The 26,479-nt window shown below is 36.9% G+C and overlaps 1 protein-coding gene across 1 annotated transcript in view; it reads right to left on the bottom strand.

Moving 5' to 3' along the window:
- Positions 1–26,479, bottom strand: part of LOC124161017 — a 362,450-nt gene that overhangs the window by 34,729 nt on the left and 301,242 nt on the right. The window contains exon 10 of the mRNA XM_046537157.1: positions 7,342–7,612. Coding sequence (XP_046393113.1) covers positions 7,342–7,612 — 271 coding nt within the window. The remainder of the gene's footprint in view (positions 1–7,341; positions 7,613–26,479) is intronic.

The raw sequence follows: 26,479 nt of genomic DNA, 5'->3' as shown, positions 1-26,479 counted from the left end.
AAAATTAAAAAATAAAAACTACTTGGGAAAGGGGTCAAGCGGAGGTAAAGGATAATATTGATTAGTCGTCTCGCATAAACGAATATCAAAACCAGTGAAATGCCACTAATGATGGCCTATTATAAATAGATATTACCAAAACGATAAGTATTTGCTGCTGGGATGTGGAGCTTGAAAACATCTGAATTATCCACCACATTGATTCAAATAAATAAACGTATTTATAATCTGACAATAATTAAAGAACGCTGATGAGCGAATGCTAATAATGCAACAATTAAGTTGCGAAGCAGTATTTCAAGCGTCCGGAAAATGTAGTAGAAGGTTTATTGAATCTCGGTGCGAGAAGTGTGGGTCGCAACCGCCTTCCTACAAACAAACATCAATCTCACTTGAAGGGAAAACTCACGAAGGCAGTCCAGAAAAAGATGCGGGAAAGAGAAAGGACATGATATAAAAAATACACAAATAACGGTGGACGGAAAGGATTGGGCGTAGGTGGGGAAGTATGAGCGCTGAAGAGACGGGAAGAGGCGAGGAAATAACCTCAAAGCAAGGCACTGAAACTTTCCTGTAGCACTTGAGGCAGGACTCATTCAAATAGAGTTGCCAAGCTTTCAAGAAGCCAGAGTCTGTTTCCCTACCACGCTTCCAAAGGCTCTTCGCGCTACTTTTTCCCGCGCGCACAGTCTCGGCGGGAAAAGAAGTGCCTGCTCTATGAGTTATAAAAAAAAGAAGGAATCCAAAAGCCAAAGAAACAGTGGAGCATCGTCCAGCGCAACGCCGATGGTCAGCGAGGAGAGATCATCGTGAAAGCGGGAAGTGCATTGTGGGATGGCATGAAAAGAAAAAAAAGGCGTATAATTGAGCAAGGCGGACGTTTTCTCGAGAGGAGAAAACACCGAGGTTTTTTGCACGCTAAACTGCTCTAGACTACTTAATTCTCGATCCAGGTTAAGCGGTAACAAGATCCGATATCATCAAGAGAGGGAGGAGAATTAGCCGGACGGGAATAGACTTCGCGGTTCGCAGAAATATCCTTAACGACCGTGGTGATTATGTTCACCGCACATTTAGAACAAATGCGGTTAATGGAGGCCCAGAGTGGAGCATAAAATATCATAAAGGTGAACTTTTATATCATTACGCAGTAGATAGAACGTGATATTATCGAGGATTCATTTTATCCAGATTAGAGAGATGAATTTATTGACGCAATGAGAGCACTATTTTTGTTCACACCGCTTAAAATTTCAACCTTGAGATTGAGTCGAACGAAAAGTAATTAAATAGAAGCCTTTTCATTCACTATCCCATTTATTAACGTCCATAATCAACATAATGGCAACGAGAAGATTTTATATGATATTTGAAGAGGTATTATATACTACATTTAACCAGAAATATTTGCAAAGTCCCCTTTCCAGAACGAGGAAATTTGGACTAAAATTCCCAATAAATGAATCTCCTTCACGTATAAAATCAATGGTTGCAAACAAAAAAACATAGGGCCATTAATTGGTGGTTGGAATCTACTCATTGCGATCTATTCAATTACGCTCACTGAATCACATGACCTCAAAAATTGACCCAGAAATACTTTACAGAGAGACTACGAACAGTTTTCGTAATTTGCAGATAACGAATTGACGAAACAATCATTTCAGAGCATAAGGCTATAAATGAAGATTATCTCCCCGTCAATCATTGCAAGCATTTATGTGAAAGATGATTCAATCAGATTAAAATAGCAAAAAAAATCATATAATGGGCGTAATGGCGATAACATTTACAGAAGGCAACTTCCAGCATCCATCTCTCGACGCAGGATTTTATCGATACAACAGTTAAAAAACGTAACGCTAGGTGCCACCATTATGCCCATTCCTCTCAATTTGCCCTAGGAAAAACTAGCTCGTCGATGCGATAGTGAGAATGGAACAATTCGAAGCCTTTAGACACTAACATACTCATTGAGGATAAATTTTGGCGGCTTTTAATTTTTTGGCTTTGTCTTTATGGTAAAGTATTTTCATTTCTAAAATATATGCATAATTATTATTATGTGACTTAAAATTGTAGAAAGGAAGGAAAACTCTTTAAAATACATAGAAGCAATTTAATGATTCCCTACAGATCACTCAAGGCTTTTTATCGCTATCGCGAAAGACTATCATGGAGGCAAATATAAAGAGGTAAAATCATGCTTACTACGCGACTCCAGAGGTGCATCGTTGTTAATAAATAAAGCTATAGGAAGATTTTGCAATATAAAATTGGACGGCAGCATACAGGAAAGTAAAGGCTTCATATGCTAACCAATTCAACGGAAAATTCGAAATGAGAAAAAATCTTCAATAAATTACTCGAATAAAAAACTTTGGAAAAAAATAATAGCAGAGAATTTGATTTTCCTAGCAGAGAGGACCAACACTTAAACTTTTCTAGCAACACTTAAAACGTGCGGTTTTTTCCCCACACTTGAACATCTGTAATGCAATACCATTGAGTTAACATTTTAAAAGTTTTAAACATAGGATAGAGCAAAGTACACACGCACAGGGATATCTTCGGGTCACAAAATAATTCCGATTGAGATTGAGTATCTCAATGCATTACACCAGAAAGAAATCTCAATTTAGCTTTATTAGGCTAAATTTTTCCGTATTCCTGTTGATAATCTATAAAGTCGCTGATATTTACTGTCTTCATCCCAGATAGATTGGTCCTATCCGTCCATGCTATCCATAAACTCGCTCAGATAATTTCCCACCAGCATTTACTACCACACTCATTAAAGCATTTACTTTATCAGCTCTCATCAAGCATACCCCCGTAGTTAATTGCATACCATTGACCGTAAGGATCCGAAAAGTTCTTTTACCTTAGCCCCTTCACACCTTTTACCAGTTATTTTCCAAGTCCAATCTTTTTATTATCTCCTGTTTGATCAAACAAATTCCAATTTTGAGCAACATTTCAAACTACAGGCAACCCATACACCATCCAAGTTTGATCCTATGTTCGCAACCTCAAACTTATCTGCACAATTCACGAATAAATTTAAAATTAATTTTCGAACTTCTCAGTCAACCCACTGCTCTGTCAACTCAATCACCAACTTTTCCATTCAGTCGAGAAACAGCCTTTACAAAGTTAACAAAGAAAGTGAAGACAATTATATTCTCTTTCCCTAGAGTTCTCATCATGGCAACGAAACTTGGCAACCAATTACAGTAAATCCTGATGTAGTGGATAGTTGAACGCATAAAAGATATAAAAAGGGGACGAAAATTTTCAAAGGCATGCGAAATCGATTTCCTCACTAGCATGGCATCTTTGCAAAGCAGATTTTGGAGGACAAAACCTGTAAAACCATGTGAAAATTATCACACCTCGTCCATGATTGAGTTGGAACATTAAAAATAATTCTTTCACAACAATAGTATACTTTCTTCAGCCGTATTGGATGGCGCAAGAATCGCTTAATGGCTTAATCGCTTCCATATTTTGGAGAAATGACATGCTATCGCAGATTGATGAAAAATATACCTCCAAAGCTTTTTTTTTTACAGCGAAATATGAAAATATTTCTATAGTAAAATATTTCCACGAAATTCCATTCAAATTAACAAATCGGCAGAAAACAAAGGATTTTTCTTAAGATTTACGGATTTTATTCACAGAATAATATTGAAATTTGAAATTGATAGTTTTATTGTATTCTAAAGCGCAAAAGGGAATAACGAAACGTGATCAGCTTTAAACGTAAAAAAGAAAAACTTGAAGCAGCTATTTTGTGGAAATTCATGACGATACAAATAAAGGATTGATTATGTAAATGTCCACTATGTTTAAAAAAGGTGGTGACGATCTTTAAAATGAATATGTATTCCCTTCCTACTCCCTATTTTGACTCTAGCGTTACCTTCAAGCTGATTCATCTAACTCTTATCCTTCGCCTCTCATTCCCTTAAGCCCTTCCCTTCCGAGAGTATTCAATGGGACAGAATCATCAGTGAGATACCGATTTCAACCGGTTCCGACGTTTTCGCGTTATTTTCAACAACTGTCTTTTAAAGCTCTAATAAGTGAACAAACTAATAATAAGTGTGGAAAATTACCACGTCTATTGGTATCTTATTGCAATTATTATATTAATCTACCGATTAAGGTAGATTTCCATGGGGTACTTAAGATCCATTCTTGGTAGCCTCCCCTTCCTTTAAGCACTTCACTCTTCCATTCATAATAAGGATTACTCCCTTTCATTCTACCCAAAAATCCAATTCTTTTCCTTCCTCTTACCTAAAATTCTACCAGCTAACACTATTTTCAACATCTCCTCCCCGCTAAGAACTCGCTCCATTTATACCTTCTATCTCCTCCGTATCTTATCTAAAAGCTGCCTTTCCTCACACCCCATTTCCAGTACTTCGTTGTACCTCCTCCTCTCCATCCACTTCACTTTCTCCATACTTCACCGCACCCACATCTCTAATGCTTCCAGTCTTCTCTCGTCCTCCTTCCTAAGTGTCCACGTTTCCGCACCGTAAAGAGCTACACTCCAGGTCAAACAGAGCTACACAGTACACACCATCACGTGGACTGCCTTTCGTCTACCTCCTACCCTTCGATCTATTTGGCATGGGTGGCCCTACGGGAATAATTTAGAATTAAACCCGCCAGTGCAGCTCTAGGGGGTCATCTTATTGCAATGCATTTCTACAAATTGAACTCGTCGATAATCGATCATAATCGTCAATTATATTTTTTAGCGATTTTTGGCAACGAGAAATTACCTAGTATAAGATCACACATCATCGCTTCAAAGCTAAAGAACTTCCTGAAGTAGGTAAGCTTTAAAACTTTCCCAGCGAATACAGTCAAAACAGCCTATTTGGGCTTCTAGCCGAGTTATCTCTATCCATTTGGACCGAGTGGAGGGAGATAACTAGCTAGAAGCTCGAAAAGTCTGTTTTGACTTAGGAATTTCCTATTTCCTCATCGCGGATCTTCATTTGGGTGTCCATCGAGATTTATACGTTATAAGTTGTTTTAATTTCTTAATTCGCCAGAAACTGCGTGGTAATTCAGAAGTGGCCGCGAGACGTTACCCGTAGTCGTTAATCACTGTGAGCCAGTCGCCATGTGGGCTCGAGGCACGGAGCTGAAGGGATGGTCTCGGAGATTTAATGAGGGCTGTCCTTTCTAGGAGGTCCCCTAACGAGTTCTGAGTGCGCACAATTTTCCGAGTCCTCCAATTTAACAACAAACCGAATGCTGGGAGTTTTGAGGGTCGCTCGTTGTTGCCTACCGATACAGGGAACCCGCTTAGTGAGTCTAATTAATGCCATTCATCAAAAAGACAGCCGCGAGCACAAGGGACAGGTTCTACTTAAGAGTCGGAAACGTTTGCTGTCAGCCTGAAACAGTAATAGCTATCAGAGTGGTAGATTCCATTGACAAATATCTAAATTTAAAAAAATTCTACTTCACTCGCGCTAGTACATTATATTAATGGTGATAACTTCGTACTTTTCCAAAAAAAACTTTAAAAACTATTAAATGATTATAATAAATAGCTACTTTCACATCCAAAAAATAAATTTTATGAACAGGGAAAACTACCTCAGTGTGATTTCCCATGTATTGCAACAGTAAGAGAAAACCATAAGTAGGTGCCGTAAAATAAGATTCAGTTGATAATATATGAAATTTTTGTTGACATTACTAACAAGAAGAAAATTGCCAAGCGTTTGTAATTCATTGCATTAATATATTAACAATTCATACCAATATTTTTCTGAATAAGCACAATGGTAGTTTTTTGAAGGCATTAACAATCAGTTGCAGATGGCGTACAAGGAAGATCACTAACCACGTTTTACTCTTTATACTCTATATAAGAGTAGCTAATAAAATACTAACTCTTCCTTGCCATAAATCTGAATATTTTCCTCCCTCTTTCCGATTACCCAACATCCTTCTCTCTGTCTCGGCATTCACTATTTTAATCCCACTATGTGTACATGCTCCATCTCACCATCATCGTCATTAGCCAACAATCCTAAGATTGGTTTGACGCAGCTCTTTATTCCTCTCTCATATCCGCTAGCCATTTTATAGCTATGTATTTCTTCTCTTTTACATCCTTTATAACCTGCCGTATGTAACTCATTCGGGGCCGTCCCTTGCCCTTCTTATCTTCCACCTGTCCTTCTATGTTTGTTTTCATTTGGCCATCATGACTCATCCTTACATCCTCTACATTCTCATTCCCTCCAGCAGTTTCCTCTCCTAACCCACCATGTCTCGAACTTCCTCATCCCTTTTCCTCTCCGTCCATCTCACCTTTTCCATTATCCTCAACACGCACACCCTTAACGCCTCCATCCTATTCTCATCCTCCTTCCTCAGCGTCCACATTCAATCTAAAATTAACGAAATAAGTGGGTGTGCATGAATTTGGGCATTTACACGGATATAGCTATGGTTTTTCCCCTAATATTTTTACTTTCTATCATTTCACTAACAAAAGGAAAACCTAAAGCCTGATGTTACTTGAATTAAAAACTGACTAAATTAGAAAGTACATTTGACATAAATAAGTAATAAATTTTTCAGAAATTAAAAGTAAAGCTCAAAGCAGTGATTAATGCGGTGAAATAAGAGATATCATAACAGAATTAAACTTTTAACCTGTGAAATAGGTCGAATTTTATCTTTAATGACTAAAATCCGGATAAATTCGACTTAAAACCAGAAATTTTTGGAGATTTTTGAAAAATAAGTATCCTGTGAAGCCCATTAGGGCATTCTCTAGGCACAAAAATGGCGGTCGCTCAAACTCGGAGTAGCTCAGGGCAAGGAGTTCCTTGATTTTAGCGCCCCCGAAATTTTTTACCTGGTGACAACAACCCGCCGTACATGCAAAGGAGACCACTAGCCCAGGAGCATCTGTCTTATGATGCATCATTTCCCGATATAGTTCTATTTCATAATATCTCCCAAGAAACGGAGGTAAATTTAGATTGCATGATTATGTTAACGAACTACATTGCCTTTTCAAGCAAATGTATGTTTTTCTAATGTGTAGGAATTGACAGCAATTAAGTTTTTATCATGAAAAACTACTGCCCCATCCAAAAACAGGAATTTTCTGTTCAGGGGAAACTACCTCAGTGTTACTGCCTATGTATTTAACGCTGAAAGCGAAATAATTGGATAGTAGCCGTCTAGAAGGCCTATAAGTAATAAATCCAACCATAAAATCTACCAGAAGCAAAACTCCTGGTTACCTTCTTGACTCAGTGCCTCTCCACCTTTGATCAGACCTACCTGGAACAAGTAGGCATCCCCAAACGCCGTGCTTAGGCAGAAGATATAGTCCCTTTTGGGATGCTCGGGGATGGGCTGCATGATGGCGCCGTCGACGATGATCAGGTGCTTGGGCGCAGCCTCCACGGACCGCCCTTCGTCCCGGGATTCGCAAGGGTAGAAGAGCAAGGTAGTGCCCTTGAGGCACACCCAGTAGCCCTTCCAGCCGCGCTTCCTCGCCAACTCGATTTGGTGCTTCTTGCGCAGGAGCCACTTCTTCACGCTCAAGAACCTGCGGGCGGAAGGAAGAAGGACGTGGGGTGAATGTGCTGATAGGGAGCAGAGAGGTCTCCTCTTCGAGTGGGGAAATGAAATGGGAAAAACCAAGTTTACTTTTCCCTTGCCGCTCGAGTCTTGGCAGACCTCCCGTGGGTCTTTAGAAATAGGTAGCAGCTTTCCTTCCATTTCTCTCCCCCGACCCCTCCTTGCCTCAGGGCACTGGTTTGCTCGAACGGTAAGAGTAAGCCCTGTTTGGATTGTTAAGGAGCGATTCGGAGAAAGGGAGGTCCAGGAGCAAAGGGATAGAAGTGGTTGGTAAAATCGCTTCGCGGCTCCAAGTTCAATTTGCGTCTTTTAGATCCGAATTAAAATTTTTCGGGACGATTAGCCAAATACTCTGGGTACAAAGCGCACCGCTAGGATAATTGTAAGTGTAGGTACACCCAAAATAAATGCTGCGCCAAGCTAATTCACAGTATTAGAGGTTCTGAGAAGAAAGCATTACACATGGTCTAAAATCCGTGTTCCACAGTGAAAAGTTTTCTTTCTTAATAAAAAGAGTCTCTTTCACTAGTCGTAAAATAAAACTATGAATTGTGAATTTTATTAACCTGAACTTCCAGTTCCGGTAGATTAGCCAGATTTGTGGTTACAAACCGCATCGCTAAGATAAATGTAAGTGATGGAACATCCTAAATGCAGGCTGCCCCATTTTGATTCACAATCTTAAGCCTGAATCACACGATCATTTTTTTTCGTCGCGAAAGTGATCACTATCGCGATCACTGCGCAAAATGATCGTCGCCGGCAATTGCTTTTCGCGATCGCGATCAGGATTCCCATCGCTATTTTTCATCACTCGTCCGGTCGCTTTTACCGTCGCTAAAACCGTCACTAAAACCCCATATCAGCCAATCGGAACGCATTCCCCTATGGAGCGATTGCAGCGCAACGTTTGACAATTGTGGGAACGACATAAATAAACAAACACGCTATATAATTTCGTGATGTGGGTCCTATGACAACGAGCTGTGATATCGGAAATGATGCGAAAAGCGACGGCGGGAGTGACCGTGTGATTCAGAAAAATGATCACTAGAGCGATTGCTTTTCGCGACGGGAAAAGTGATCTCGATAGTGATCACTTTCGCGACGAAAAAAAATGATCGTGTGATTCAGGCTTTAGAGATTTTGAGAAGAGAGAGTGAAACATAGACTCGTGGTCTAAAATCCGTGTGACTCTCCCCCATGACCTCCTTGCCTCAGGGCACTGTTCTGCTCGAACGACAAGAGTGAGCCCTGTTTGGATTGTTAAGGATCGATTCGGAGAAAGAGAGGTCCAGGAGCAAAGGGATAGAAGTGGTTGGTAAAATCGTTTCGCGGCTCCAAGTTCAATTTACGCCTCTTACCCCCAAGGTAATTTTTTTGGGACGATTAGCCGATACTGTGGTTACAAAGCGCACCGCAAAGAAAAATGTAAGTAAAGGTACGCCCGAAATGCATGCTACTTCATTTTAATATATAATGTTATTGATTTTAAGGAGAGAGCATTAAACATAGACTCGTGGTCTAAAATCCGTGTGACTCTCCCCCATGACCTCCTTGTCTCAGGGCACTGGTTTGCTCGAACGGCAAGAGTTTGCCCTGTTTGGATTGATAAGTATCGATTCGGAGAAAGAGAGGTCCAGGAGCAAAGAGTTAGAAGTGGTTGGTAAAATCGTTTCGCGACTCCAAGTTCAATTTACGTCTCTTAGCCCCAAAGTAATTTTTTTGGGACGATTGGCCGATACCGTGGGTACAAAGCGCACCGCAAGGATAAATGTAAGTGTGAAGGTACGCCCGAAATGCATGCTACTTCATTTTAATATATAATATTAGTGATTTTAAGGAGAGAGCATTAAACATAAACTCGTGGTATAAAATCCGTGTGACTGTTTCACATGCTTTGCCCCTCCTCGCCTCCGAACACAGGTTTGTTCAAACAGCAGGAGTAAGTTCTGTTTGGATTGTTAAGGATCGATTCGGAGAAAGAGAAGTCGAGGACCAAAGAGATAGAAGTGGCTGATAAAATTTTTTCGCGGCTCCAAGTTGCGCCTTTTAAAAGTTCAATTTGAGCCTTTTAGCCCTGGAGTAAAATTTTTCTGGCCGACTAGCCAAATATTGCGGGTGCAAACCGCAGTGCTAAGGTAAATATAAGTGTAGGTTTACCAGAAATGCATACTCCTCCATTTTTATTCACAATCTTAGAGAATTTAAGGAGAGAATATTAAACGTAGACTAGTGGTCTAAAATCCGATTGACTCTCTCCCAATACCTCCTTGCCTTCGGGCTCTGGTTTGCACGAACGGCAAGAGCAAGCCTGTTTGGATAGCTAAGGATCGATTCGCAGTAAGAGAGAGGAACAAAGTGATAGTTGTGGTCGGTAAAAATCGTTTTGCAGCTCCGCGTAAAAGTTCAATTTGCGCCTTTTAGACCTGAAGTAAAATTGAGGGGGCCGATTAACCAAATATTGCGGCTGCAAACCACACCGCTAGGATAATTTTAAGTGCAAGTACATCTGAAATGCATGCTGATAAATTTTGATTCACAATATTAGAGATTTTAGGAAGAGAGCATTAAATATAGACAAGTGGTCCAAAATCAATGGGACGCAGTAAAAAGTAAAGTGTCTTTCACTAGTCGAAAAATAAAATAGTAAGAATTTGAGAATTTTACCGCGGAAAACTTCATTTTATCACTTATACTTATTCAAAAGAGAAGTGGAATATGTTAAATATATAAGGAAAAAGATGGGAGAAAAAATTGATGAATGAGATTTATAGTTTGCAATCAAAAGACAAAGTTATGCAGATCAAGGAAATTGAAGGATAAGGGAGAGGACTACTTGGGAAAAAGTTGCCAGATTTCAGAAAATTTCTGGAGGAAAGGTATAACAGTTGATCAAATACCATTTTTTATGATGTTGATCGACCGATTTCGCGAATATATATATCTCATAAGGGGATGAAATTTTCCTGGAATCTATAATATAATGAATGAAGAGAATGATGGGAAGATTTAGAAGAATGTATTCAGAAGTCTAGAGCCCATATAAGATACGTAATATTTTATGAAAAAATTGAGTAGAAGGAATACAGGGGAATAAGAAAGGCGACGGTCTCCATTTTATATCTTCCACACTTTACCCGTGCATGTACTCAGCAATTGAATTGACTCAGAGTTGACGGTAACTTCATTGACATTATTGTATTCGTTAAAAAAAGTCCAAAGCATTCTTTTTATATGATTTATTTTCAAATCTCAACATCATTTATATACTTACAACATCATTTATTTACTTACAACATCATTTATTTTGTTAGCATTTACTCATTTATTTGTGAAGCCAATTCCTGAGTCCTAGAACATTTTTTATCCTGGACAGTGGCTGAGTATTTCACCTCTTTTAGAGAATTTATTTGTATTTTGTTTTATTGGAATACGAATCGAAAATTAAACTTTTCGGGTGGCATTTACTCGGCTTATTGTCGCGTATGTTTTTACGTACAGATTTGCTACTGGCGTTTTCAGTTTAAATAGTATAAAAATAGAGAAAACATTTTGCTACGAATAACAGATAGCGTGAGATGTCAAATAGCGCGAGCAAATGAACACCATTAACGTCACAAACATCTCTGCGTCAAAAATTATTCGTTAGGGCAAAATTTATTCGCTATAAAACGTGAACGAGAACAGTTTTTCTACAGTTGAAAATTCATGTACCCGATTCGTATAAGCAGACTTGCAGGGAAAGGTCGCAGAATCGACTGAATGGCTGAGAAACCTTCGAAAGGCTCTCATACCTTTTATCATCAAATGTGCCAACTGCACGTTTAACCCGCCTTCCACTTTCAGAGAGGAAAAGAGCACAAAGAATAAATAGCGAACCAAAATTTATTCATGGGTCCAGGGTAATTTCTGAAACCGACAACATCAAGTAACCTTGATTTTAAGTTGATTTGAAACAGAAGAACAGCGGGGTGATTCCATTTGTGACGGAATTACTTTCAGAGAAAACTATGTACGAGGATATTTCGATAAAATTGTAAAATAAAAAAAAAGAAATTGCAAAACTTCTGTGCATGATTAGAAAAAATTTATGAAGGTGATTTTCATACACAGAAACAAAATTAATTTTCGAAATACCTTCAAAATATGCCAAAAATTAACATGTGACGGATTTACTTCCAGGTCAACCTCCTAAGCGTGTGATTTATAACATCTTCAAAACTTTGTGAATAGAAGTGTAATTTGAAAACTTTTATCAAGGCTCTGAATAATGTTTCAAATAGTGATTTCAAAAAATTCAATAACTTAACCGTTGATTTATCGATATAAAATGTTTCCAGCCTAAATTTTAATTTGAGAGAAAAAGTTGACATTTTCATGGAAATTCCCAGCGATCACATATAGCATTTTCAAACTGAGTTCCTCCAAAGGTAGAGATATCACGCGGTCTACACCGTGTTCAGAAAATGAGCATTGAAATGCATATAGTTTGTGTAATGCGTATAGCTTGCGTTTGAAATGCGTATAGTCTGTGGTAAATTGGTTTGAACGTAGGTTTTCGCAGCGAGGGGCATCGTTGATAATGGCTTCCGGGTGCAGCTGCGTGTTGCGCTTTGTCGTGCAAGCTTTCGCGACCGTTGCAGGACGCATCATCAGGCGATGAATGATGCAATGAGGCATTCATCGCCTGATGATGCGTCCTGAAACGGTCGCGAAAGCTTGCACGACAAAGCGCAACACGCAGCTGCACCCGGAAGCCATTATCAACGATGTGGTAAATTGGGTTACGGATACTTGAATCCCTCTTTATAAACTCCGTGCCGTTCACCGTAGTTGAAGACCAGATGGTTTTACACAAGGCGTTTCTGGAGGACTCTGCAATACTTCAGGAGGCGGTAGGAGAGACAATTTTCAGCATTCTATGTCGATCAACATGGGGCACAACTCCTTAGCTACTTTTGGTACTTGTACTTATTTTAATTGATTTTGATAGATATTAAATTGACTGCTCGTGAAACAAAATGTGATCACTGCTGAAAATGTGAGTGCTGCAGTTGAACAGTAGTTCATTCAAGATTATTCACGTATTATGCTATACATTAGCTTACTTCAACTCCCTTTCTACATTATTCTACCTTCTATTTCGCATTATATTTTTCGTTTCCTTAATCTGCGCTTATTAGAACTGAAATAGATTTTGCTTTGACGCTTTGTAATATTAATAGATTTTTTGCTCTTCAAATATTATTGTTTTTTATCATACGCTGCGGAAGCCGCGCATATATTACAAAATTATTGCCTGTTAGTTATGAGAGAGTTTCTTTACGGCGGAGCTTCGGTAACTCAAAAGTTTTTCCGGTGCACTTTGCAGTTTCAGGATAAGTTGCAGAAAACGGTTTTTCTTGGGTATCCAGAATCCAAAGTACTAAATAAAATGTCCAATACCAAGAAAAACCGTTGAAATGGTGACTACAAAGTGCATGCAAAAATGTGTGCGTTGTCATAGCTCAGTAACTAATGAGTTGTGAGCCCTTGTTCATGGGCAAAAAATATTCTTAAAATTGTCTCTCCCTACCACCTCATGAAGCATTGAAGATTCCTCCTGAAACACCCTGGATTTTGGATTAATTCTGAAAGCAACTGAAACAAAACATCCCGTTTGCATTATGATGCTCATTATTTCACGCGGTAATGACCGCTTAGTGTACTTTTCGTTAGAGGCGCCTCGTTCGAAAGTGACATAAGAGCTCGCTGTCGGTGGATTACAGAGAACTTGATGTTCTGCGCTTTCAAAGACGACACAACATTGCTGAACTTCACTGTTCCTGCGGGACCGGTGTCCCAACGTTTCTCCATCCTTGCACAATCGTCTTACAAGGGACGTAGAACAACAAGGCGTAGTAGAAGGACACCCGTAAAGGAAAACTACCATCTTCTTGCGAGGAAAAAGAAATGCAGCAATGGAAAAGAAGCCATAGATCGTATGGGACAGAGAGGGAAGAGGTAATGAACCTCTGAGGAGCACGGGGAGTTATCGAGGGATAACGGGGAAGGCATATTGAGAACACGAGCCCTTTAATAAGCAAACCTTTCGCCAAGGTGAAGCACGAAGAATAGAGGTTCTGAGGAAAGCGAAAGAATAGGGGACCGGTAGCGAGGGTAAGGGAATTGTGAGGGTATGGTGCTGGATAACTGGCGGAAAAATTGGAAAAGAAGCTTCGCGAGGACTTTGGGAAGATGAGCCTGATAAAATTTTATGGCATGAAAGGGGCTGAAAAGTGAAATCAGAATGCATAACGTGAAGAGCTTTTGAGAGAAAGATCTCGGCAAGAGATAGGATTACCTTGAGAGCAATCGTTCCGTTAATGAAAAAGGCTAAACGAAAAGCCCAAAGAAAGGCTCTCATAACTAACCTAGGCAATTATTTAGTAATATATGCGCGGCTTCAGCAGCATTAGATAAAAAACAATAATATTTGAAGAGCAAAAAATCTAATAATAGGCAAAGCGTTAAAGCAAAATATATCCCAGTTCTGATTGGCGTAGATAAAGGAAACGATAAGAATAATTTAGAAAGGGACTGAAAGTTAGCTAATGATTAGCATAAAACATGAATAATATTGAATTAGCAACAGTTCAACTACAGCACACCAGCAGTTTTTCAGCATTTATCAATTTTTTATGAGCAGTCAATTTAAGCTCAAAAAAATAAATGAAAACCTCTATCAATAATATATATAGCTAAAGCAAAACCAATTACAGTTCTAATCGACGTATATAATGGAATCGAAAAACATAATACAAATAGGAATTAGAATAGCATAGAAAGGGACAGAAAGTTAGCTAATGTATACCATAAGACATGAATAATATTGAATTAGCTGCTGTTTAAATGCAGCACTCACATTTTTCAGCAGCATCACATTTTTTACAAGCAGTCAATTTAATCTCTAAGAAAATCAATTAAAATATCTTTCAATAGTACACAGTGCTAAAGCAAAATCAATTCTTTTTGTAATCGGCGTATATCAATGAAATGAAAAATATATTACGAAATAGGAGTTGATAAAAAATAGAAATGGACTGAAAGTTAGCTAATGTATAGCATAAAAAAAGAACAGTCTTGATTTAGCAACTGTTTCACTGCAGCACTCGCATGTTTTAGCAGAGGCCATTTTTTTCAGAATGCTGAATTGAGCGTAACTGTGGCTATTTCTCATATATGCATGTTTCAATGAAGTGGCTGGATTACTCCAATGTAAACATGAATTGAATGCCACTGCACAATTGATCTCCTGAGCCAAAAATTGACGCCAAGAATAGTAAATGTTTAAGTGACAGGAAAAAAACTAGCGAAGGTGCTGCATGAGGAAGCACAATTACTAATATTTTATGCATAAAACATATTTCTAAATATCGTCTAAAAATTAAAATAAAAATTAAAAATTTTGTTTAATTTATCGAAACACTGGATGTTTCAACAGAAATATATAGAATAATTCAAGGGGAGGTAGGGGACACAATTCAAGCATTTTTTGTTTATAAACATGTGATCGCAACTCCTTAGTAACTGAGCTATAACTACGCAGAAATTTTTTGGATGCACTTTGTTGTACCCTTTAATACGGTTTTTCTTGGGTACCCAGCCTTTTCGGAATTTTATTAAATACTCTGGATCCTGGATGACCAAGAAAAACCGTTTTCATGGTAACTTCAAAATGCATCCAAAATAAAATTTTCGCATTGCCATGTCTCAGTAACTTTGGAGTTGCGACCCCATGTTTATGGAAAATATGTGCTTAAAATTGTCTTTCCTACCACCTCCTGAAGTATTGCAGATTGCTACTGAACCCCTCTGTATAAAACCATCTGGCCTTCTTTAACTACGATTAACGGCATGGAGGTTATGAAAAGGTATTCAAATATGCGTGAGGAAATGGGTTGAATGAATGTTATTTTTCCAAGAATACGCTTTTATAGTTGACTGAATTAATTCCATCTATTACAAACAATTAAACGGCCCAAATTGCGCCAAAGCTCCAGAAATTAAAAAGAAATGAGCAAACTGAAGAACGTTCAGTTAAGCCAAGAATCTCTTGAAATTCGATGAACCCCTGCTAGTCCACGTTTTTGGTTTCGATCCGAATTTAAATCGTAGAAATATTTTCTTTTTGAGGCCAGCTTGAATCTCATTTACGATAAATAAAAATATTAATAATTTAATTGGTTTTCTAAAAGGGAGGAAATTATCTCAAGAAGGATCTTCTGAAACTCCAGGTTCGCTGGTAAATGCTCGGATTTATTGCGTATATAATTTTCCTTACAAACACTAAGTTTCGACGAAAAGGTATAATGGGAGCATGAATAATGGTAAAATATCCAATAAACCTGCCCAATTTCCGAGATGGAAGCGGAAGATAAGAACATAAAAGATTATACCTGGCTTTGTGTTGCATTAAATTTAATATTAGAAGCACTCTATCTTAATTAAGATATTAATTAAATTGAAGTGGAGCGGCCCATGTATTTCACCTCGTCAAGTCGATTTATACGCTGGGAAGTCTAAAAAGAAAATTCTGGGAATATTTTATGATAAGAATGCAATAAATTAAAAGACCAACTCTTTAAGAGTCACAACAATTATCAAATTAGTCTCCACATTTACTTGATTTACAGAGCTGATTTTATTTACAAATATGTCAAATTATACTGATGATTTCATTTTTTTAATCTCTTGCTCGTCCAAAGCAATTATTTTCTTGATTTTTAATGAAGGCCTTGTTAGGAATAAAAAATCGTCACAATAAAATTAACTCATTCCTTATAAAAACCCTATACTATAAAAAATAAGGGACTCATCCCTTTGAAAAACTAATGACGCTAGATATTTAGGCAGATATGCTAGAATTTGAATATGATATTTTAACCACGATGTAAAACCCACTTATAACATGATAACATATCAAATGGATTATCCAATTTAAGCTACACATACTGAAAGGATTTAAGGCTCCAGGTAACAAGAAACAGTAATTGTAATTACTCACGTCAATCTACGTGTACGTGTACATCGCTAGTATTAAAAATATATTAAATGATACTTCAGCAACATTTCCACACTCAACAAGAAGATACACATTCAAAGTATTTGTATAGGTGGGTATACTGCTCATTCTTTAAATCGTATATAGTATTTTTATCCTACGTGATTATCATAAAAGTTATAATATTTAAGTATTTAACGCATTAAACTTCGTCATTTTTGTGGAAAAACTTACTCAGTGGAGAACAGAGACGTCACATCAATCATCCATGAGGAAATAATGCTTTTTGAATCCATACAAACAATTTTCTAATTAAAGACGGATTCACAGCTCAAAAAAGTCATTACTGCTCACTTACATGAATATTTTAACAGCTAAACAAAAAAACTAATTAATGTAAGCAAGTAAAAACGCTGGAAAACCCTTTACATGAGCACTGGTGAGATTAGATCTTTTTTAAAACAAATACCACAGCGTGTGGATGCTAGATATAAAAAATAATACTAAAATACCAAAGGAACTAGATTCATTTCGGGTTAGATGCAATGAGTTTTCTCCAAATCAAAAAGTTCATCCTCCACCCAGTGCTTTCATGAGGTACCTATTTACATCTGAAAGAAAATTTTTACTTGATAGCAGCAGCAAATATTAGTTATTTATTTTCGTACTAAAGTAAGAGTGACGAATTTTAGTCCGAAGTATTGAATGATCAGACGCAAGTTTAGTTTTTTACTACGATTCCACACCTTTAGTAAAACATCTGAAAGTATGCGTTTATTTTAGCTTATTCTTCCCTAATATGATAAAGTCAGAATTGCATCATTTGCAAACAAATAAAAATGAAAAGCTGCTATAAATTTGAAATATTATGGCTTTCCGCTTAGAAATTTTGCCCCTCTAAGGAGGTAGGGCTGTGACTCCGTGATTAAAAACTAATATTTTTCGCGTGATTTTATTTAAAAATTTACATACACAGGCGATATTAATTGAGGTAAAAAAGTAAAATTAGTGTAAAATGAATACGGATAAATTAACCCTTATATTTGATAGAGAATACTTTGTTCAGCTATTAGAGTCACCCATAGCACATATGTCATGTAAATACAGCGATTTGACTTCATTTACTGCATTAATTGGCTAATAATTTAACAAGTATTACGATGATGGGCCTGCATGTAATTGTTTTAAGATTATGATGGCAGACTGACTATTTCATCAGGTGTTTGGTCAAATGACCGGATTATTCAACAGTAGTCAACATTTTTCCTATTATTAGGCAAGCACTGCAATAGGATAAATCTGAGCTGCGGATTACAATTATCCTTGCCAGTGTAAAATGAATATTTTCAATTCGATTTCCAAGAAAAAGATTTGGCCATCAGTCGATTAGGTATAGTTAGAAGATTATCCTTCTCGGCCTTGGCGTATTGTATACAATACATCGAGGTTTGAATTTTTACCGCTTGGCTGAGTGAAATGTCCTTATTGCAACAAGTTCGGTGCTCCCTGACAGATGACAGGAACACATAGAATCTTGATTCACAAAAAACGCAAATTTTGTAACATCTAATGAACGAAAAAGCATGAAATCCAGACCATAAATAACAGTAGATATTCCCAGGGACTGAGGAGGCTATGCATGGATAGTTGAAATAATGAAAATATATGAAAATGACATTTACGTCGTTTATCGCACAAACTCCTTAAGGCCGTTTTACACGGTACACGGAATTGCGCAGTCTGACGTACGTGCGAAGGCGCAATCAAAATTGCGTCGTGTAAACGGTGAATTGCTAGAACACATGCGAGAATGCGTGGATGCGAGACGGCAAAATAGCCCCTGTTCTAATTTCGTTCATGCGTTCGCGCGATTCCACGCCATTTTAGAAATTAATGCAGCTCTAACCTGCGCAATACCATGTACCGTGTAAAACGGCCTTTAAAGAGAGATGTGTGTAAGAGGGTGGAGACTTGGAAAGAGCGGGGGAGAGCCAAGTATGTGTGCGGAGGGAAGAGATACAGAGGCAGTGAGAAACAAAACACTGCGGTGGGGCACGGAAGAAAGTGCGGTCGTTACGGTATCTTTATTTTCCCAGTAGGAAGCAAGGGGACGAAGGGAAGAACTGTCATGCCCCTTGCTTCCCGCATCGCAAACTTACTCGCTGCCGCAAGACGCTCGCAGGAATCGAGTCCGCCTGCAGAGTTTAAAATCCGATCCTTGCTCTCCACACCACCAGAACCCAGACGCTCTCTCGAGAGAGAAAAGAATCAGAACTTTGCGGACACGCCGCGCCCGGTTGGAGGCGCTGGCGTCGCTAATGGCGGACTTCCCGCCCGTACTTTTCGTCCGGAAGGAACAAGGTCCGGCCGAGTTCCACTCCTCTCCTCCACGAAGAAGACAGAGAGAAAAAAAACCGTTTCCTCCTTCCCTCGTGCCCCCAAAATGGAGGGTCATAGACATGAAGGAGAACCATTCTGCCTTTTGCCACTAATTTTCCTGTTCGCGCACCTTGGGTGACTACGAAGTCCGTGTCCGACAAATGCACTCCTCCCCGATGAGTGAACTTGAGACAAGGTTGGCAAGACTGGACGTCAGTCAACGATGGAGGAGGAGAAAGGGATTTGAAATATCCCGTGGAGAAAAGCCAATGGCCCGGCAAAGTAGAGCTATTGATCTCCCATTTATCCGAAATAATAAGCGCTCGAATAAGGTGAATGGGACGACTTTTAGGGTTGAAACATTACCGATACTTTTCCCTCGACGATAATTGGCACGAATTCCATCTTTCCGTAAGGTATAAAAAAGGGGAATTGCCTGACGTTAAATGGGTAATCGATGCCGCTGCACATCATTAAAAGAATCCGAGCCCCATTTGTGAAGCGTTCCCGCAACAAATAGGCCCTTTCATTCGGCTCCAAGAACAAACTGGACGATAATCCAAATGCTAAAAATAATGTACGATTCGGTAGAGTGAAACATAAAAAGGAGATATACGGCAAACATGAGCTCATTACTATGGCTGCTAAAGTCAGGATTTATCTCATCTCCGAAGTGAGCACAATGTTATCGATGACCTTGCGGAGAAGATTTTAAGCCCCAAATCAGATTGAGAATTCTCGAGGATGCTGAATTGAACGTGACTGTAGTTATTTCTCATTTATGCATGTTTCAATGAAGTGGCTGGATTACTGCATTGCAAAATTGAATTGAATGCAGCTTCAAAAATTGATCAATACCACGAAAATTCTCAGAGGGCCCTTTAAAGTATAGAGTTTTCAAACCCACGCATTATTGTTTTTAGCTTTACGGGTGATTCGAAAGCTTTGCCAGAAAAAATCCTTGTAAGAACAAAATCGACCCGCTGCCATAATTTTCTGTGACTTTATTACTTCAGCACGTTACATAGTTAGAAAAAGCCTTTCATTCCTCAATTAATATGTCCATATTTATTTAATACCTTTTTTCTCATCAATTAATTATTATTTTCCTAATAATTAAATAATTATAATTCTTAGATTGAGCTTATTTATTTATAAACTCCAGACTACCACCATAAATGGGCAAAGGAATAAAGATTTCCTCTTAATAATAAGATAAAAATGAATACACAATATTATATAAATATAAATTATCTAGACATATTGAGACACATAAAGAGGAATACTAGATAATTTGTCCCTCTACCAATCCTTGTTTTTATCTTAGGGGAGAAATAAAGTACTAGATTAAGCAAAATAAGTTACGACAAAGAGAAAACAAATACGATTTTCAGCGAAATGAAGGCGGTAGCTCGTGAATCAAGTGGAAAATACTTTTATATTCATATAAGTTCTTCACCGCCGTAAAAATGAATCTAGGCCGGTTGTTGCTGCGGTGGACAAATATGTTTAAATCTTAATTTACCAAAAATAAATAAACCGTGGGAAATTTTTATTATTGATTACTTAAACAATTAATTATTTCGACGGAGAAGTAAGAAAATACACACAAACGGAATGAAGATAAATATAAGAAACGAGGAAAAAAACTAGATTAATCGACAAGAAGTACAAAATAAATTAGAAATGAATAGCTAAAACAATTTTCTCTTTTATTTTTTTCACAACAAATATAGAAAGAATTAAAGGGAAAATAAAATGTTTTTAGAAGATTGAGATGTCTTATCCCTCTAAGAAGGTGTATGAGGTTAATAAATTCACGCCGCTGACCTTTGATATGTAAGGCAGATTCATAACGATGTAAAAAGATTATTCCGAGAAAGATGAGGAATTCACCGAAATGCATTTGATAAAATAAATAAAAAAGGCAAAATAGATTGAAAATTCATAAAAAGTCTAAAACAATATGATTTTCGTATTGTAACCCGGAATATTCTGGTGGTTGATTTAATCCTGATATCCAGATTACTTATTTAAACCCGTTATCAAGATTCTAAGATGAGACTTTAAATTACTTTCGTAAGAAATTTTATTAATAACGAGAAAAACCAAGCAGCTTTGGAGAAATCCCAACTCGCGACTCCAGGAAAAGTAAGCAAGACTTTTAACCATCTCAGGGAACGGTAGCGGTATGGAAAACCTCATTGTCTGGATAAATTAAAGAATAATATTAGCACCATCTGACATAATAATCATGTAGAAAATTTTGTTCGAGAATCGCTCCATTCTGTTCATAAAAAGTAAAAATATTGTAATAAATATATTGCAAGTATAAATAGAAATTAGAACCACCTACGAAACATTTATGAGAAAATTACAGTAAATATGAAGATCCAATTTGAAGATTATAATCCATTTCGGTATATTTATAATAAATTTTGTGAAACAATAACTCATTTCCACAAATGCTGATTCATAACGATGTAAAAAGCTTATACTGAGAAAGATGAGGAATTCACCGAAATGCATTTGATAAAATAAATAAAAAAGGCAAAATAGATTGAAAATTCATAAAAAGTCTAAAAAAATATGATTTTCGTATTGTAACCCTGAATATTCTGGCGGTTGACTTAATCCTGATATCCAGATTACTTATTTAAACCCGTTATCAAGATTCTAAGATGAGAATTTAAATTACTTTCGTAAGAAATTTTATTAATAACGAGAAAAACCAAGCAGCTTTGGAGAAATCCCAACTCGCGACTCCAGGAAAAGTAAGCAAGACTTTTAACCTTCTCAGGAAACGGTAGCGGTATGGAAAACCTCATTGTCTGAATAAATTAAAGAATAATATTCTCACCATCTGACATAATAATCATGTAGAAAATTTTGTTCCAGAATCGCTCCATTCTGTTCATAAAAAGTAAAAATATTGTAATAAATATATGGCAAGAATGAATAGAAATTAGAACCCCCTACGAAACATTTATGAGAAAATTACAGTAAATATATAGATCCAATTTGAAGATTATAATCTATTTCGGTATATTTATAATAAATTTCGTGAAACAATAAATCATTTCCACAAATGTTGAAGCCTCCGTAGTGGTTGGAAAGAATGAAAATGAAATGAGTGCAATTGAACTATTACCCCTCTCCCCCGAATAACTCAAGAAAATAGTGAAGCTCCAACACTAGTTACATGATTCATTTATGCAGCAACATTGAAAGATATACTAGAACTCGAGACCACTTAGCTCGTCAATGTTCTGTTTATAATAGGGTTCCATTCATTAAGTTGATAAAATGAATGAAATCATTCTATACATCCCATCATTTGAGTCCTTCTATCTGAAATATGAGCTCTTTAATCTGATGAGTTATGGAGAAAATTCGAATGGTATGACTTCTTCGTTCTCTAGAAAATTTAGAGTGGATACTTGAAAAAACTCGCAAAATAAAATATATTCCGAGAATTAACGTCATTAAACAGACATTTTCCCCAGATATTTAGCAAATGAGAGCAGAAAAACACGATTTTTCTATAATGTGAAGGGAATCTGGAAACATATTTCAAAGCCATCCGTGAATTTTAAGATTTCTACAGAAATACTTCTTATTATAATTATAGGTCACACTATGTCACTAAATGGGATATAATGTGATTGATAACGTTACAGGGCGACTGCCTCAAAGCCATCAAATTTTCATCGTGCTCCACTAACTTTAAACAAATTTAAAATTCGAGCTTAAACTCAAGTTGTTGAGATGTTTTCTTGTGTATCCAATCGATAACTGCGTTTATCACAAAAAAATTTAATCTCATCTACTCTGTTATTTAAACTACCAAACATTGTTTAGTGAAGAACTTTGAAAGTGGGGTGTAAGGTTTAAAAATAAACGCGAATAAAAATTATCAAAATAAAAAGTAGCAATTGAAAATTCTTGAAAGTGAATTACGCAAGTGTTAAAAATATATTGAATAGGTGCAATCACAGTTATTAATTACCACTTACGAATTAAAAAAATATCTAGCACATGCAAATTCACTCATTGAATACTTATAAAATATATTGTATAATATTTTTATGCACTTAAATACGATAGAAAGGCTTGCAGACGAAGTGAATGAAAAAATGCTATTCAAATTACATTAATTAAATCAAGCCCTTTCATTTTTCTTGATGTATCACGTCATCTTTCCTTTCAAAGGGCCTTGAGAGTAAGAATTTTGTATATTAACTTATTTCAAGAAACGTTTTCCATTAAATGTAAGGAATTTTATTATATTGTTTAATTGTCATGACTCCAACTTGTATTTCATCATTTGTTTCACTAAGAGGTTCCAGTGGAAGTACTTTTATAATATAGAAAATAGAAAATCATTACAGTGAAAGAAGTATAGATTGCACTGGATTAAATATTTCATAAAGTGACACTTTTACGATCAAATAACTTAGAAAGAATTATTAAAAAGTATTTAATTAAGAAAGATAACAAATGACTTTGCGTTTACATCATTTCTCTTTGGTGCTACCGGCACAACTCATACTTTTTCATATATATTGTCATCAATCATGTAAACTTTGTTAGTGTACAAACTCAAAATTGCTCAAAAATGTGAACAAAATAAACGATTAATTATAAATTTCAAATTTTTAACGGTTTTTTCAAGGTTAATAAAACAACGTAGAGACTTTTTGAAAAAAACACTAATTACATATCGATCGATTTCTACGGTTAAATGTATTAATATTTACGCATTTGACCCTAATTTCCTCATTTATAAAAAAAAACATTCAAGTCAGTCCTCCGAAATGGAGAAATTTCTATTTCCAGATTTATATGATGCTGCATTGTATCTTACCCACGAAATACTCAAGTCACGGCGCATTGCTTCAAGCATTTCTTAGGTTTTTATATTATTTGAACCTTTAATCAAGAAATTTAACTTTTTTAGCTCACTTTCCAAGTGGGCGGTGTAAGTTTTCTATTTCGAAATTGGTTTACTGGCAATTGCGTAGATATTTCTAGTTCACGGCGACCCCGAAACTTTTTCAATAAAGTTTCGAAATTCTTTACTGTTCCGTTCTTGACATGAGAAAGTTTTTTTACCCTCCGGTAATGCGATCGAAGTCTCGTTGAGAAATTTCTTCTCCCGAAAACGCCTCAACCATTGGCTACGTGCTTCCGGAAGGGAATTGATCCTAATATTACCCTCGAGAATATCTCCGAGCCTGCTCGCAACAGAAATCAGCCTGGGAACCCGCAGGGCCTTCATGCATGCTGCGTTGCCTGTATTCACGGCGCCAGGGGCGAGCACGTCGTGACCCGCAAATCGCCAGTGTGAGCAAAGTTGTCTACACTAATGGAGATCTGTTGTCAATTCACATCACGATGCACGAGATAGTCCACAAGATTAAACTGCTATGGGATAAGAGAGAAAGCTATCTTTTCCCCCAGGATATTCAATCCTAAGAAGCACGATTTCTTCCATGTAAGTGTACAATCCATTTCTCAAAAAGGTGAACGAAATAAACGACAATATATCAATATAAAATTGTTTAACGGTTGTTACAAGGTTTTAAAACAACTATCCATGAAAAATTGATTCTTTATTAGATTTTTAATTTTTATAACAAATTCTACCGAAATTCTATAACATATTTATGTACTTTCACACGATAAAGGGGCTTGCAGTCGAATTGATTGAAAAAAATACCATTAAAATTACAATAATAGGAGTCAATGGAATCTAAATTGAAGAAGTTAATCAGTCCAATTTTGGTATCTATTCATCCTTCGGTACTACTAATTTAGGAAAGTTACACGAGATGATGATGTACGGATTGTGTGCTTCATACAGTACGGCTCACGAAAATCTGAAACTCCTCCGGAAGGCAATTTCGCTCACGCCTCATAGAGAGCATGGATGTGACGATGACAAGAAATAAAATATCTTACACCAAGTATTCCATGAGACACGTCCCTTGCGAACCAAGTTACCAAAACTTAGATGATTACGTACACGATACGGAGATGAGCCTTCGAAGGAATGGCTTGGTAGAAGGGGAGGGTTTAGGCATGAACTATGTACAACGCACAATACAATACTTAGTTTTATTTTTAACTTTTAATAAGGTCAATAGAACAAAAATTCAAGATTAATATAAAATGAAACACATTGAAATAAAGTGGAGAATAATTGAGTAAAATATGTAAGTCTGGCAACGTACAATGCAATGCTTAATTTTACAAATGTAGTGGCAAAAAAGATAATAAAATGAGATACCTCTGTTTATTTTAACTTTTAGGCAATTTCTACAGTGAAGACAACAGTGAAGTAAGTAAACGATGATATTTGTAAAATAATAATTAAAAACAAAACATTATTGAAGCAAAGTGATCCACATTTTAGTAAAATTAAGAATGACTGAGTAAAACATGAATGTCTGACACATGGATTGAAGACTGATGAGGGAAAAATATATTTGTGCTGGTCTCTAGATTGGTGCTAAGCTGTTTTTAAGACGATTTTTACAGCTAAGACAATCCAGATGGAGTAACAAATAAACAAGTAAATTTGTAAAAACAAAAGAGGTTTAAATATACGGACGAGTATAGTTGTCACGATAAATATTTCATTGTCGGGGTTTTTAATAAGGCGATAGCATTATCCATACATACATATGATGTACGGATTGTGTGCTTCATACAGTAATATCTGAAACTCCTCCGGAAGGCAATTTTGCTCACGCCTCATAGAGAGCATGGATGTGACGACGACAAGAAATAAAATATCTTACACCAAGTATTCCATGAGACACGTCCCTTGCGAACCAAGTTACCAAAACTTAGAATACATTATTCATTATTTTTAAGTGATTCAAAGTATTAAAATATTGTACAAATACGATATTAAAATCGTCATATTTAAATCTTTAAGTGATGAATATAAAATAATTTCCTAAATTTTAAGGATAGTTCTTGAAATATTTGGAAATACTTCTCTTGCTTAGCTGTAATTTTTTTCCCTGGCTAAAATAGCGGCGTAATCGGATTTCCATGGGGTTCTGTTGAGCCGTGAAGAATTTTCTGCATTAATTTACTAAATAAAATATTTAACTTACATTCCTTGCCGCGAGATGCCTTGTTATTGCACTTTGGACTGCTTTCCAACTTGCACGAAAAACGTGCTCGGGACGGCTTAAAAATAGCTCACTCTTCAAGCGCAGGGAAATAATTACTTCCAAAGTCTTCCTGGGTTCCAAGACGCTGCAAGCCTGCTGCTTCGCAAAGCGAGGGAACTCTTCCAAGCTGCGGACGGCCTTTCCTTCTCCGGGCACGAGCATTAAATCTCACAGAATATCCTTCATCACAGCTTCCACCATATCGCCTACCTCGTGCGTC

The sequence above is a fragment of the Ischnura elegans genome, chromosome 6, assembly GCF_921293095.1.
Source record: "Ischnura elegans chromosome 6, ioIscEleg1.1, whole genome shotgun sequence".
Lineage (NCBI taxonomy): Eukaryota > Metazoa > Arthropoda > Insecta > Odonata > Coenagrionidae > Ischnura > Ischnura elegans.
The sequence above is the reverse complement of the archived record's forward strand: the minus strand, read 5'-3'. Positions and strand labels throughout refer to the sequence as shown.